A 15,409-nucleotide genomic window follows, 5' to 3' on the forward strand; every position below is an offset into this window, starting at 1 on the left:
ATCCAATAATTCATTAATTGAAAAATAACATAAGATTAACAAATATTTTAATCATAATTTAAGTAATATAATTAAAAAAAATATAATTTGAATGAGAATTATATATGCCAAGCATTAGGAACCTCGACAATCATTTTACTTTTATGGAGTTCAAAACCTAGTGCAATGTTTTCCTTTAGAAGAGTTATTTTTTGTCAAAATTATTTATAAAATAAAGACTTTGAGAACAAAGGAGCTATCATTGGGAGACCAACAAAGCAGAGGTTTGCTTGTAAGCTTTCTCATCTTGATCAATAGAAAAAGTAACTAAAACTCAATCAATGGAAGTTTCAATGAAAGTTAACTCTTCTCTAGATCTCCAATTGAATCTAGCATCAGGGAAGTATGATAGCACAATTAGCACAATACTGGAGCACACATCTCTATCAAGGTCAAAAAAGACGTTGAAGTTGCGTTCTAACTATTTAGAGATCTAGAGAAAATTGTTTGTGTGGATGAGTATTTTTCTTTTCAATTTTCTAATGTTTAAGTAATTTAAATCAAGCTAGCTTATAATGTTTTTTATTAGCCAAAAAATTTATTAATTGGGAGCCCATGAGTTGTCCCAACCGGAACAAAAGAAGGAGTACAAAAAAAAAGATGAAATTAGCAGAACAACTCAATTGCTACACAAGGGAGCAAAGTGAGAAGGGGCTAAGACAGAATACACAGGTATCCAAGAAGCAAGGTCGCCATTCATAGCATTCCTTCAAGGCAAACCTCATTATATGTCAAAAAAAATATTGAAAATCTTCTCCATGGGGTCACAACCAACTCACAGGCTATTAATATTATACCAATTCAGTATTAGATTTCATATTGAACACATGTCATCCTATAATGTATTGTGATCTTGTGGTACTTTACTGTACTTCTCTCAGTATGTAACTTGGTTTGTAAGTGTCATTTTACTAGAGTTTAGTCCTTACGTCCTTAATATAATAGTCAATTCAAAAGAAATTATAGAATTTGAAAGGATGTTACCTATTAGGTAAAAACAAAGGTATAATTCACATCAACTTGAATCTAGTATTTAGTGACAGAAACAAAAACACTTATATATTACTGAAAAATTGAAAGATTAATCATTGAGTCAGCACAGATGAAAGTCCAAGCAGAAAAAAAAATCCAAAATACATACGGTGATAGGCCATACTTTAAAGTTCATAAGGACAAATGCATAAATATTAAATCCCTTAACACTGGCTGACCCTAACAACAACACCAACACTAAAAACGGCCCAAGGATATGAAAACCCTAAAAACTGACATTATTCAAACATACTCCCTCTGTTCATGTTTTTTTTTTGAAAATGAAAGAAGTATTATTAATAAAACAACCAAGAGGTTCTCAAGGTTGATCGAAAGTACACAAGGCCGAACCGGCGAGCAACTAAGCATGTCAGCTAAGGCACTTCAAACGAAAACCCCACAAAACGGCTCTAAACGAATTCTTAAGAATGAGCCTCGTTAAAACCTCGCTAAGAAAAACCTTGTGGGAAAAAACCTAGAAAGTAGAAAGAGTACTACTACATTCTTAAAATAGCCATGTTTACACCCCTTACAATATATCTGACACAAAAAAGCCCCCCTCCAAAATTCGTGAATAGCACAACAACAACAGGCAAAGCTAACAGCACCAGCAGCATCTTAAAAAGATAGCATCAATAAAAAAACAGCACCAACAGCAGAGATCCACATCGAAAAACTCCACCAATCTTCCAAGTACCCTTCTTCACTGCCTCCCTGTGTCGATAAATCCCCCAAACCCCCAATCTTCCAAGTAAGCCAATGACCATGCATATCAATTAAGATGAGGGTGATTTTCTCGAATTTGAGCCTCTAGTCCTCTAATCATCAAAGCTTCTGACCCTCTTGGCTTCAAACCTGATTTTTTCCCTAACAACCACGTTCTTTGTGCACGTGTCGACACTCCATCTTCACCTGGAACTGGCTCCAAAAAGTCAACTGGCAAAGGTTTGGGTTTATTTTTGCTTCCTTTCGGGCGTCCCCGTTGAGAGCTTTTTTTAGAAGAGTTGGTTTGTGGAGTTGGCACCACTCCTTGCGACGTTATAGCAGCAGGCTTGTAACTTGAAGGAGATTGTATTTTCTACTGTTCCATCCCATTTACAGTCTACTTGACCATTTTTCACAAGTATATAGTTCGTAAAATTTCACATGAGATTATCTTGATTCATATTTGCACCAACTGTTACCTCTTTAAGGAAGAATCTATAACTCGAGGAGGACACAAAAGAGAGGGAGTCGTTGAAGTATGTTGTCGCACAATCTGATTAGGGGACGTATGATAGAAAACCTGAGTAGTTTGAGGCAAGCAGACCTGCCCCTGATAATTTAGAAGTCAGTTTTGATAAGCCACATAAGAACCCAAGCACGCCCCATTCCCTTGCTGCTGAAAAAAAAAAAATCGTGGGTCCCAGAGATAATAATTTGGTTGCCAATAAGTTTGTTTCAAACATAAATCTTGTGCATTGAAGGAATAACCTGAAACAGCAAACTTTTGAGCCCAATCTTTGGCAAGATATTGTGTCTTTGTATTTTGAATTTGAATTCCCTCATCAGATTTTTCCTGACCCATTAATGATTTTTTCCAAATCTCAACCTCCTCTATTGAATAGCCAGAATCAAGCAAATCACGTATCTGCACTCCTTGTTGATCGCCTGATTTCATGCTCTCCACGTTTAAATCACGAAACTGGCTACCTCCTTCACCGTCAGAATCATACGAACGACATAACTGTTCTCCTTCATCTTCGCCTGAAACTTTCACTTCTCCATGAATTCTCATCAAAACCTCCTCCCTGGTTTGTGCTGCTAAATTAATTTCATCCATCAAGACCGTGTTCTGTTCCCTGAATTTCGTCCCAGAATTAACTGTTGTTACCTTTGAATTTGAAAAACACGCTCCTCCCTTATCTGCGACCAAGATCTGCTCCTTGACTTGCTCTCCTAATTTAATGGAGTCGAACAGGCCCTTGAATGGCTCCTTGAATTGTGTTCTTGACGGTGCAATTTTTGAATTTGAAACCAACGCATCTCCATTATCTCTCACCGGCGACTCCGAAAATTCTGCCGCCACTAACCCCACCGCCATGCCACCACACAACACCTCCTCAGTTGCCTCGGTATGTAAAAAAGCCAAGCCTTCCATCTTGTCATTCCTATAGATTTCATCTTCCTCCTCAGAGTTCGCATCAACTGCAGACTCATAGTCCTTTTCATGAGCAGCTTCTGGGGTTGTGGCAATCCCATCGTTCATGGACTCATCATCAGAACTCTCACCTGACACATATTCTTTCACTGGCGTTGACGGCATAACTTTGACGCGCCCATAATCATAAGTAGCGGCGTCCTTCTCAACCAACACAATGCAGGACGTCCCTTCGACATCAACAGACATAGTGAAACAATTCAAAAGCAGATGATTCATTTGAACTAATATGCGTGCATAATCAACTCGATGTCGTAGCGTGGTTGCATCATCAGACATCACATATGTTCCGAGCCTATTTCCAACAGCTGAGAAGAAAGGTTGAGTCCACAACCACAGGGGAACTTGCCATAAGTGAATCCAAACAAGCTGAGACGCACCAAACGTGAAAACAGTACACGGCGTGACATCAGTTACATAGTGCTCTAAAAAATATCTGCACTCCGTGATTGTGCTCTACATCTCCTCCTGAGTCTCAAATTCAAGCAAAACTTCCTTTGCTCCCAAATGAATGAGACGAAAGTTGTAGAGTCCAATGCTGCTAAACGACTCTTGCAAAATGTCGACACTCATGGACCCAATTGTACGCGCTTGTGCGCACCTTTGCACCCAAGCCTCATTCAGGTCTGACAAATTAAAGCTTAAAAGAGATCCTTCCTGCTGTGGACACTCCTCCTGCTGAACATGCTGCTTGTTATGAGGTAAAGCTACCCCCTCTTCACGCACCATAGGTTGCACCTTTGGTCGCCACACCTTTCCTTGAACTTCATACCGATACCTACCCAATGACGACATTTTTTACACCCTACCTGGCTTCTGAAATCTTGCTTTCTACACCACAATAAAACTCCCTTCCAATCATAATCCATTAAACCTTCTAATTTCTCGCCATGCTTCCTCATCACTGGAAAACCGAACAAACCCCAAGCGAAAGCGACGTGTAAACTTCTTCTTTTGCTGTATAAAAACATCCCTCAATCTACCCACTTTACCAAAGATAGCCTGAAGTTTGGTCACTGTAATTCGGTCTCCTAACCCATCAACGAACACAGAGAAAGATATCTGAGACTGGTCTACATTTCGAACAAATCTTTCCCTCTCCCGTTGGTTGCCATTGCTGCGCTGATTTGGTTGATTCACTGCTTCTTGGTTATACCTAGCGTTACGTTGAAATTCACTGGTATTAGACCTGTACTGGCGTTGATCTCCTCCATGCTCATAACTTCTGCTTCTCCGTGGCTGAGAGCGTCGCCATTGATGATCTTTCCACCCTCCCGATCGCTCACTTCTCCACTGTTGTCGCTGGTTCCATCGCCGGAACCACCGCGCCTGAGACTCTCTTGCAGAGTCTCTCTCCCTAGCCTCTCTCATCTTTTTTATATATTAATGTTTGTCTACTTTGGGTGGAGGCACACGTATTAAGGGTGTAATTAATTTTGTTGATTTTTAGAAAAAGTGAGGCTTGTTTTCCTAGTTTACCCTTTAAAGTGTGTGTTATCTCTCCTCATTTATTGTTCTGTTAAGGACATTATATGTAAAAACATCATTTAATGCTCTCTTGAAATGCTAAGCTGACAGTTAAATAGGAACAGAGGGAGTATTAGAGAATTATGCATAAGGATCTAACTTGATTTTTGCACCAGCTAATCCATCCCCAAGAGCTTCCATCCCATGAGCAGGAACGTCATGAATACCACCTTCTACTCTTACCTTCATAGTAAGGTCTAGCTTCTCCACTTTGATGAGAAATCATTTTTCCATCTTCCTTAGAAACCTTTGATGTCCCTGCACCCACTGAAGGAATGGGAACAACAGTGAGTCCACCGCTAACCTTTCGAAGGGCAAAATTTGTCCTTTGAACTTTTGACAAAGTTATCTTCCTCCTCTGGTCATTGCTTTCATTTTTGTAGTGATCCGCAAAGGCATGCGCAACAAAGTGTTGAGATGTCACAAATTGTTTTTGGCACTTTTGGCACGTATATGGTCCATTTTTTATATATGGAACACTACGAATCTTACCATCATAATCTTCATTGATCTCATGACCAGAAACAATGTCATTCTCAATACAATTGACAATTGGTTGATTCCTCTTGATTGGGTTACATGGGGAATTCACACCTTCATAAGTGACAACAACCTTGGTTTGGTTATTGTCACCAATTGTCCTAGGAGTTAATATAACTGGAGTAGAATATTTTTCGATAGCTCGAGCGTAATAATCAATTGAAACCGGAAAAGAAGCATGTATAGAGTTGTTCTTATTGTCTATAGTGAAAAAACTGGGTTGGGTGATTGCGGAGATTGAGAAGGGGAGAGTTGAAGGTTCTTATGTGGATCAGGTGCTTTGCAATATAATGAGTGTTGTGAGTCATTATATAGGAGTTTTGCATTAATTTTTTTTCCATAGCATTTATGGTTTACGTGAGAGAATTGAATAAATATTGTCGCATTAATTAATAATAACTGATAAAGTCGTAAAGTTGAATTCAATGAATTTATTGCTTGCATTAATTATTTTCTTGAATTGAATTGATTTTATGACTTCACAATTTTCACGTGCCTTATTTTTTTCCTATTCTTTTTTTTCCTATTCAATTGCACATTTGATAATTCTAGTAATAAGTAAAATTGACTTGACCTTTACATTAATAACAATATTAATTAGTATTTAATAATCTTATATATATATAACTTATTGTAAAATATTTAATTTCTCATATATTAAAATTAATATAGTTTCAAAAAATATTAATATTATTTTAATTATTAATCACAAATTCATGAATCATTTAAAATAATAAATTTATTTAATTACTATATTTTATACACAACAATTGCATTAAGTATTAAATTAGAATAAAAAAGGTTTAAGTTTAAGAAAATCACTTTTTTTTAATAAGGTTTAAGTTTAAGAAATTCACTTTTTTATGGGAAAGTGAAGTTTATTTGAGATTTTCATTAATAAAAAGTTTAATAGTGATTTGTTGTAATTTTTATTATTATTTCTATATTAATTATAGAACTTCTAATGCATATAACTAGGAGTATAAACCTAATAAGTAGTTAAACTATTAATTATCAACATATATAGAATTGAAAAAATAGATAAATAATTATTTTGAACTATTTTATGTTATTAATTGCATTAACCATTAATTATCAAATTTTCCATTTCTTGTAAAGAATAAATAGTTTGTTAGTTATCAATCAAAAATTAAGAATATTAGTTATCAATCATAATCTTTGATAAAAGTTTAAAGTATTAAAATTAAACTAAGTGACATTAACTAAGTATTATTTATAAACAAATATTAAGAATTAAAATTAATGCATAATAAAATACTACTTATTAACACAAATAAAACTCTAATACTATCCATTTAAATGTCTTGAAAAATAATTTTTTCATTTTGTTAAATTTTAGAATTGAAAAATATTTTAATATTTGCATATTTATTTAAAATATGATAATATTTATATAATGTAAAAGATATTGTAAATAAACTCGCCAATAAATATCTCAACAAATTATTTTATTTTATTTTTGAATTAAAAATTATTTTCAAATTTATTTAAAATATAATAATATTTATATAATGTAAAAGATATTGTAATGGTTGCGTATTCTTCTGAACAAATGACTTTATCCGAATTCAATCTTATGCTATTAGCCTTGCAAAGGTCTAGCTTTCTCACTGCTTGCCCCAACACATACAATTAATACCTTCTTTTTCATTTTACCTAAACAAAAAAAAAAACCTTTGGAGTTTGGAGAGAAACAAAATTAAAACTAAAAACAAACCTTTACCACCTTTACCCTTAGCCCAAAATTAAACATAGAACGCACCTTGTTATTGGTACTATAAATAATCCATTCAATCATTACTACAAGCTTTTAGTCCCTGAGGAAGCACTTCAATTTCAAAATCACTTAGTGAAGGGAGACACAACATATTTTCACATACATACCCACCATCAAAGCCCAGTAGACCCTGAATATAATCATCTCTTTCTCTCTCTCTGCAAAAACCTCACATGCAACACAATTTTTTGAGGTACATTATTTACCACTTTTTTCTCTGAAATTGGGCTTAGCCAATGTCAATTCTAGTCCACGCTACATGCTTTTTTTTTCAGTCAATTTTAGATCTAATTTAATTGTGTCTAACCAATCTCTCACTCAGATATGTTGTACATTTTATACACATGATAAGTTTTATTTTATTATTTTAAGGAATTTTTTAGGGTCCAGGATATAATTGATGTCCAATTTTATATTTGAATGATTACATAGAATTGTTATTTTTCATTTTTTACCAGTCATGCAGTGCGTGTTCATGATTCCTATCCTGTATCATTTTGTTGTATATTATAAGCACGATAATTTTGGGATTGAATTCGATTTTTTATTATTTTGGGTCCTTTGTCACTTGGGGTTTGTGGGTTACATAGATGCTTCGGTTTAGAACTTTAGATTTTAATCTGGCTGGGTTTTTGCTATTTTGGATTTGTAAAAGTTTAAAGATCGATTCTTTTTCATGTTTTTGAAGAATTTGTTGCTTTTGCATATTTACGTCTATTGGGAGCTTTTTGAATAACAATTTTATCAAAAAGATATTGCATGCATCTTGGTAACAGTATTTCATTATGAAGTTAATATGTGAATCATTCTCTTTTAAGAATTAAAAAATATTCAAATGATGGCTCAATTATTATTGCAATTTACCACTAAATCGTTTACATTATAGCATTAAACAAGAAAGTATGAGGTTTTCTGCTATATCACATTGGATTAGGGTTTGGATATGTCAATCTTAACCGAATATGGGTTTGTATGGTTTCAGACAACATTTCATGTGTATTTACTTTTTTTTAACGTTATTTCCTATTTTCACTAATACAGAAATATCATGTTATTTTCATTATATTTTTTTATTTTCAAAGTTGGCAAAGAATTTTTTATTTTTATTTTTTTTAACTTTCATTGCTTCCTTTACAAAACTGAGTTCTACAATATATTACCTCTGAATATTAAAATCTTCTGTTCCTTTTTTAAAAAAAATTGATGTGCTTGTGCCATTTAGTTTCAATGCATTTTACTTATGTTTTATTTTCGGTCTCTTTTATTAAATACAAATTCCGGGCCATACACGGATAGAATAAACGTACTTTGTCGACATATATGAAACTTTTTTCATATTTCCTCTCTCATTTTTCTTTTTTAAATACATATATCATCTATTTACGTTTTTTTCCTAATCTCAGTTACATTCTAAATTTTTTTCTTTTTCTAATTTATTATGTTTTAAATCAATATACCAAAATCATTTTAATCTTTCAGATATATACACGAAAACATAAAATACAAAATCTGTGAGTTAATTTCCAAATCAATCATTTAAAACTATTTGATATCAATTTTTTTATGGCATATTTGATATCATATTGAACGTAATAAATTACATCAATTTTATTTATTTATTTTGTAATATTAAAAATAACCATAATAAAAAGACTTTGTCAGCATACATCTTAACGGTAGAAAAGTCACTTTGACTTTTATTAATTATTCTAATTTCATTAAAAATTATTAATGTCAAATAAATACTCCCTCCGTTCCCTATTATAAGTCACATTTTTTGAAAAAAATTTGTTACAAAATATAAGTCACTTTCTAATATCTAGGAAGCATTAAATAAATTTTTCCAAGTTAACCCTCATATTTAATATGAAAGAGATGATAAATTTTAGAAGTATTAACTTGGAGAGAGAAAATCATAGGAAAGTAAATAAGGGTAATCTAGGAAAGTAAATCATTTTTTTTACAAATTTATTACTACTAACTACTTTTCTTAATCTAAGAGAATTAGTTATTTGTGACTTATATATAGGAACGGAGGGAGTACGATAGTTATTTTCGAAAAAAGTCACAGTTGACTTTTGTTAGTTATTTCAATGTCATTAATAACTATTAAATGCAATATTAATACATTAACTACTTAAAATATGGAATTATTTGATATTTAAATTACTAAGAAAGCAGAAAATATAAATATGACATGATCTACCTATTAATTATAGTATGAGAGAGAAAACTTGTGAAAAAAAATAACACTTGTTGGAGTTGCTACTCTTTGATTTCAGAAATAGTATATAGTATAGGATATCTAAGAGTACATTATCTTACCATAGTCTTTAATGAAACAGTGGTTAGATAGGAATCAATCTGCAGAGTTAGCTTATGATATCACACTGCTGATTTTAAAACAGAATCATGGAAGAAGTACTTACTTGTACTTACTTGTTCAGGTAAACCAACTGTTAGTGAGCTCTTGGCCAATTCATATTTGCTGTAACGCTGGAGCTTTATTTTTTGACTACCAAGTGGAAAACCAAAAGAAATCTTGTAGTTTGCATGCCAATGAAGATAATGACATAAATGGACCTTGCTTAACCTCTGAGAACTCTCTCTCCATAGTTGATTTGATGGAAAGACTATCGTCAAACACCGGTAGGGAAGGAGCGCTGTCATTTTCTGAACCCACTTGGCTGAAGGAGGAAGAGTCTATGGCATTATGGGTCAAGGTATTCAAAGTTTAGTTGTTTCCTTTCTGATAGGAGCTTTTTCTAATGATCTTTTACAACAACAAGAGTTTTGATTACTCTTGTGCTTATTTATTAAAAAACTGTGGTTTCACTTTTGCAATGTTGCTTAATCACAAGGAATGTCCATGAATCTTAGAGGTATTTTTCTCTGGAGAAAAATGGGAAAATCAAAATGCAGCATGGATAATGTTTTATTCCTTTTCACTTTTCTGTGTTTTTCAGTGGAGCGGGACGTGGCAGGCCGGCATAAAATGCGCGAGGGCGGACTGTCCATTATCAACATTGAAAGCAAAACCGACTCATGAAATGGAGAAATATTTCGTCATCTTTTTCCCTGGCACAAAGTATTACTCTTGGGTTGATATGCTGCTTGTTCGACCGATCAATGAGTTTCCGCAGCCTATCGCGTATAAAACTCATCAGGAAGGATTGAAAATGGTAGAAGACTTGACTGTTGCGCGGCGGTTCATAATGAAAAAGCTAGCTGTCAGCATAATGGACATTGTTGATCAACTTCATTCGAATGTATGTGACTATTTGATGATGGTGCTATTTCTTCTTTTCCATTCTGTATTATTGTAACCTTAACATTTTTCTGTTGTGTTTTTTACTAGAGGTTTTTTCCATACATGTAGGCTTTGATAGAAACTGCTTGTGGTCTGATGCTCTGGAAGGAACTTGCTAAGGAGGCTTCTCGTTGTAACGCTTATTCGGATTTGGGGAGAATGCTTCTGAAGCTACAAAATGTAAGTTCTGATTCCTGATGTTTGCTTATATTACCTGTAACTGACAATTGATCAAGTTAAGCATTACCATATTTGATTGTTCTGTGAAGTTAAATGCTGAAACCTACTGTGCATGATTTGAGAAATGTGTGCTATTTACTTTATTTGGGCTACATTGTAGTTTTGAAATTTCATAACTCCTACTACTTCCAATTTTCAATTTTCGTTAGATAAATACAATTATCATGGTTCTTATCATCTTTTTTTTATGACTTCCTCTTTTGGTGACTTAAGTAGTATAACACATTTTTCCTTACAGAGCATAGCGCCGCGGTACATAAGTGCTGCCTGGGTTAATTCTTCATTTCACTCTTGGGTGGAACGATGCAAGAATACAAACAGTGCTGAATCAGTAGAGCTGCTGAAGGAGGTAACTGTTTTACTCATCTACATGTCTTTTTTAAAGAATAATCAGCATAGACTTTAGCTCAATATGTTTTGGTTGGTTTATTCCTGATCCTTCTTTTCAGGAATTGTCTGATTCTATTCTGTGGAGTTATGTGAACAGTCTCTGCGGTGTGCCTGTGCAACCAAAACTTGCTTCTGCTTGCTGCGATATCAATATTTTGTCGATTATTTTCTCTGCTTGCTGCAAAGTTAGCCTTCAAGTCTCACTAGAAGAGAAATATGGGATTTTGCCCGAAAGTCTCTGCCTGAAGGTGGAAAAACTTTGTAGCGAGTATGAAGTTCTAGTGAATTGGCTCCAGGACGGGTTCATTTGTCCGAAGGGCTGTAAGGTATAGGAGAACCGAAGAGGTTTCTTAGAATCTCTTTATAATTGTTTCCTAAAGAAAAAAATCTGTAAATATATCAGATGATCCTACAAGTGATGCATTGCAGGTGTATGAGTTAGACCGCATCATCAATTCAGACCCTTTAAGATCAGGCTCATTGCAAAAAGGTAGAGTCCTATGTGATGACATAAGCTTTGGGCTGGAATCAATTCCAGTGATTTGGGTTGAATATTTTGAAACTCTGAATTCTCAATTCCAACCGCCTTGGGGGAGCTTCACCTATGTTACGAAACCCAGGCTTGATCAATCACTTAGTCTTCGTTCTGAGGTGATAAACTTTGACTTAGTTTTTTCCTTGGATCAAATCCTAATTAGATAGAAGTAAACTTCTTGTATATTAAATGTAATTTATTTCATTTTTCCTTTTTCCTACAATAGCTTCTAAGTACTTGTGTTTATCCAAGGACCCAAATCGAACCGATTTCAATTCCCATGCACTCACAAGCATTACACGTTTGTTCATGTAATACACATTTCTTAGTGAAATCAAAGCTAGAAAGTACTTGTTTGTGAAGCTAACTATTTACAATTGGTTTTCAGTTATGTTTATATTGTTTTCTTATTAGCAGAGTCTGCAATTGAGATGCAACTGCTCATTTTCTACCTGCTGTCCTGAAACATGCAATCATGTGTACCTTTTCGATACTGACTTTGGTGATGCTAAAGACGTATTTGGAAAACCTATGCGTCAAAGGTTCCCCTATGATGAAAATGGTCGCATAATACTAGAGGTAAAATATTTGCATTAGCATGCTGGGAATTTCTTTATAAAACATGTGTTATTGACATATGTTATCAATATCATCATGTATGATCATTTTAAAAAAAAAATTAATAATGTAGGATATGCTGCAGATATTTCCCTTTTATATCTTTGCATCACTAATTCATGAACATTTTTGTCCCTTGCTTGGAATTTCTATATAAAACTACAGGAAGGTTACCTTGTCTACGAGTGTAACCATATGTGCAGATGCAATAAAACCTGTCCAAACAAAATACTGCAGAATGGGATTCGGGTTAAATTGGAAGTCTTTAAAACAGAGAAAAAGGTGGGAACTATTCTTCCTTTTTGATAAGTTTAAAATAAGTTGTAACTTGTAATGTAAGGCTTGTTTCCTAGACTTGTGTTATTTGATTCACAGGGATGGGGAGTAAGGGCTGGTGAGGCTATTTTGCGCGGCACATTTATCTGCGAGCTCATAGGAGAAGTTTTAGATGAGAGGGAGGCGCGTGACAGACGCAAAAGGTTTACATTTCTTCATGATGTAGTTTGATTTAGTTAGTTGATGTTTCTTCTTTTTTTTACTGACTTGGTCTATGTCAATACCAGATATGGGAAAGAACATTGCAGTTATTTTTATGACATTGATGCTCGCTTTAATGATATGGGTAGAATGTTTGAAGGAGAGTCCAATTATGTCATTGATGCTACTAGATATGGGAATGTCTCTAGGTTCATCAATAGCAGGTAAGCATAGATTTATTTCTTTCAAGCAGTGATTATTTTGCTATATCCTGAATATGAAGCAACTCCATCACTGGTAAATTTTCATTTCAGGCTGATTTATCTTTTCATTGTTGTTATTGCAGCTGCTCACCCAATCTTATGAGTTACCAAGTTCTTGTAGAGAGCATGGACTGTAAGCGTTCCCATATTGGTCTTTATGCGAGTCAAGACGTAAGTACAGTCCTCTATATGACTGTAATCCTTGAGAGTGACCCTAATATCTATGTTGCTTGGGAATATGCACATGCAAACACTTTTCTTGATTTGGTATCTGATTAGTGAGGTAGGATGTGAACCAAAGAAATGTGTGAGGAAGTTTCATAAAGGGTTGAAGGTCTTTTCTTTATTAGGCTGTTGTCATAAAAACTGAATTGTAAAAAAAGAGTGCTTGTTTGTCCTCTACAATTGATTTTAAAGTCAGAATCAATTAATGATGAGAGTGATTCTGACGAGTAATGACGAGTAAATGCTAGAAATTGCTGGTGTGGATCATTCCTTATATTTGGGGACTTGTTCTTAAACGTAACAAATGTCCTGTCACCATGGTTTGACCTGGTAATTAGGTTTAGCCACTTATAATTAAGGTGTTCAGTCATAGTAAAGGCATCCTCATTTTTTATTCAATAAGGTTGAGTTAGGATTACCTTCACCTAGATTTCACCTTAAGAATATTGCATGAACAAGTATAGTATAGTTTGTGGGTTTTAGAATTGATTCTAAAGAAAAATAAGTTGATCCAAGCATGCTCTAAGATAGACTTCATGCACACCAGTAAAGATGTTTTTTGTATGAGTGGTTGATGGATGGATGTAATACTTGTATTTATGGATTAGAAGATGGGCATCAATTATTTCATTTGACAAGAATAAAATGTTCCCCTGATGTTAAATTCCTGCATGATTGCCAATATTTGACATAACTGTTTTAGCTGGCTTGTTCATGTACAACATGGATTACATTTCATTTTGTTTCTTATAAACAGATTGCTTTGGGTGAAGAATTGACATTTGATTATCGCTACAAGCTGGTTCCTGGAGAAGGAGCTCCTTGTCTTTGCGGATCTTCGAAATGCCGGGGACGCCTTTACTAGAACCTGAATATCATAAACATGTCTAAACGGTTGAACTTTTCTGCGCTTTCTTTTACATTTACAAAATAACTTATTTATGAGTACTGTTAAATACTCCTTTCATTTACAGAAGTATTCTGTATTGGATTTCGCAAAATAAGTTCCTTGCAGGACAAATAAAACTTGAAACTTCAAGAAAAATTCTCAGAGTTCCAACATGCATCATTACCCTTGCATGATTCTAGCCATCTAGCTTGTCTATTTCTAGCCCAGCACGTTGTTGGTCGTGATGATTTACTTTATCATCTAAAATGACTCTCTTACTTTAGAGGAGTCAAATCCTTGTTGGTTATGCGCATTAGTTATGAGTTGGATATTGAAACTAGAACTCCATTTCTGCTTTTAGGACCACAAAGAAGACAAAGGGTAGCATGTAGCTAAAAACCACCAAGATCAGCATCCCTGCATCACAAGAGTGTACTCAACTAATTCAGCTATTTTTTAACTAGATTTAGAGCCCATTTGGTTTATTATTAGAAAATATGAAAACAGGAAAGTAACACAGCTTAACACTGTAGGTTGATGTAGCGTCAAGTGTGATATTACATTTTCTCGTTTTCATACTTTCTATTTTCTAAGAGTAAACTAAACATGCTCTTAATTAATAAAGAGTTTTAATTCAACCTGTAAAGCACTCACCATGTTTTACTATACTCGAAACATCCTTTTCCCTATTTTTCTGAGGATCATTTTGAAATTTTGATGCTTCCATCTGCAAGAAAGTGGATAGGACAACTAACACGCTCCCTATTTTTTCCCTCACAACTCTCTTACTTAGATCCAGTGACCAGAACCCTGCTATTCCATACACAAAATCTTCGACCACTACTTTGAGATACAATAATATCCCAATCCATAATGCAGTTTTTGCAATTAGCCTGTTCAGTTTGGTTGTTATCATGATGCAGTTTGTGATGTTAATGAGGCTGGCACATGAATAGAGTGGAAACCAAAAATACCAATCTATATATGCCAATTTTGAAAATGAAAGAAAGAAACAGATATCATAAAGTTAGATCTTGATGAAAATTGATATAAATAAGAAAGTCCATGTATAAGAAACAAGGGAAAATTAAATTCTTACCAGGGTCATTTAGCTGAACAGAGGCTGAGTACATAAAAAGAGTAGCCATTAGCAAAGAACAGAAATTGAATAATCTTCTGGATGTTGCCATTTCACACTGCTCCTTTGGGATGAGAGCTTAGAGTTCCAACTTGGGTCTAGATGGGCAAGTAGTTTTTGGAAGAGCATAAGTACAATAGTCAACGTCTACTAATGTTGCAGGTGGCTTCTTTAGGAAACTCTGGCTA

At 34.2% G+C, this 15,409-nt stretch overlaps 2 protein-coding genes across 2 annotated transcripts; one reads left to right on the plus strand and one right to left on the minus strand.

The window, feature by feature from the left end:
* Positions 1 to 9,702: 9,702 nt before the first annotated feature.
* LOC130712380 (histone-lysine N-methyltransferase SUVR5-like) lies at positions 9,703 to 14,059 on the plus strand. The gene is made up of 12 exons (XM_057562216.1): positions 9,703 to 9,859; positions 10,103 to 10,405; positions 10,516 to 10,626; positions 10,925 to 11,035; positions 11,136 to 11,402; positions 11,506 to 11,727; positions 12,029 to 12,190; positions 12,395 to 12,511; positions 12,605 to 12,708; positions 12,793 to 12,930; positions 13,053 to 13,140; positions 13,952 to 14,059. The coding sequence occupies exons 1-12, from the start codon at positions 9,761 to 9,763 to the stop codon at positions 14,057 to 14,059; spliced, it is 1,830 nt and encodes a 609-aa protein (XP_057418199.1). The 5' UTR covers positions 9,703 to 9,760.
* Positions 13,766 to 15,409, minus strand: LOC130711057 (uncharacterized). Its single transcript, XM_057560507.1, has 3 exons — positions 15,183 to 15,409; positions 14,738 to 15,061; positions 13,766 to 14,500 (listed from the first exon to the last, which is right to left on the minus strand). Exons 1-3 carry the CDS (start codon positions 15,271 to 15,273, stop codon positions 14,421 to 14,423), a joined length of 495 nt encoding a protein of 164 aa, XP_057416490.1. The 5' UTR covers positions 15,274 to 15,409; the 3' UTR covers positions 13,766 to 14,420.

Source organism: Lotus japonicus, chromosome 4 (assembly GCF_012489685.1).
Source record: "Lotus japonicus ecotype B-129 chromosome 4, LjGifu_v1.2".
Lineage (NCBI taxonomy): Eukaryota > Viridiplantae > Streptophyta > Magnoliopsida > Fabales > Fabaceae > Lotus > Lotus japonicus.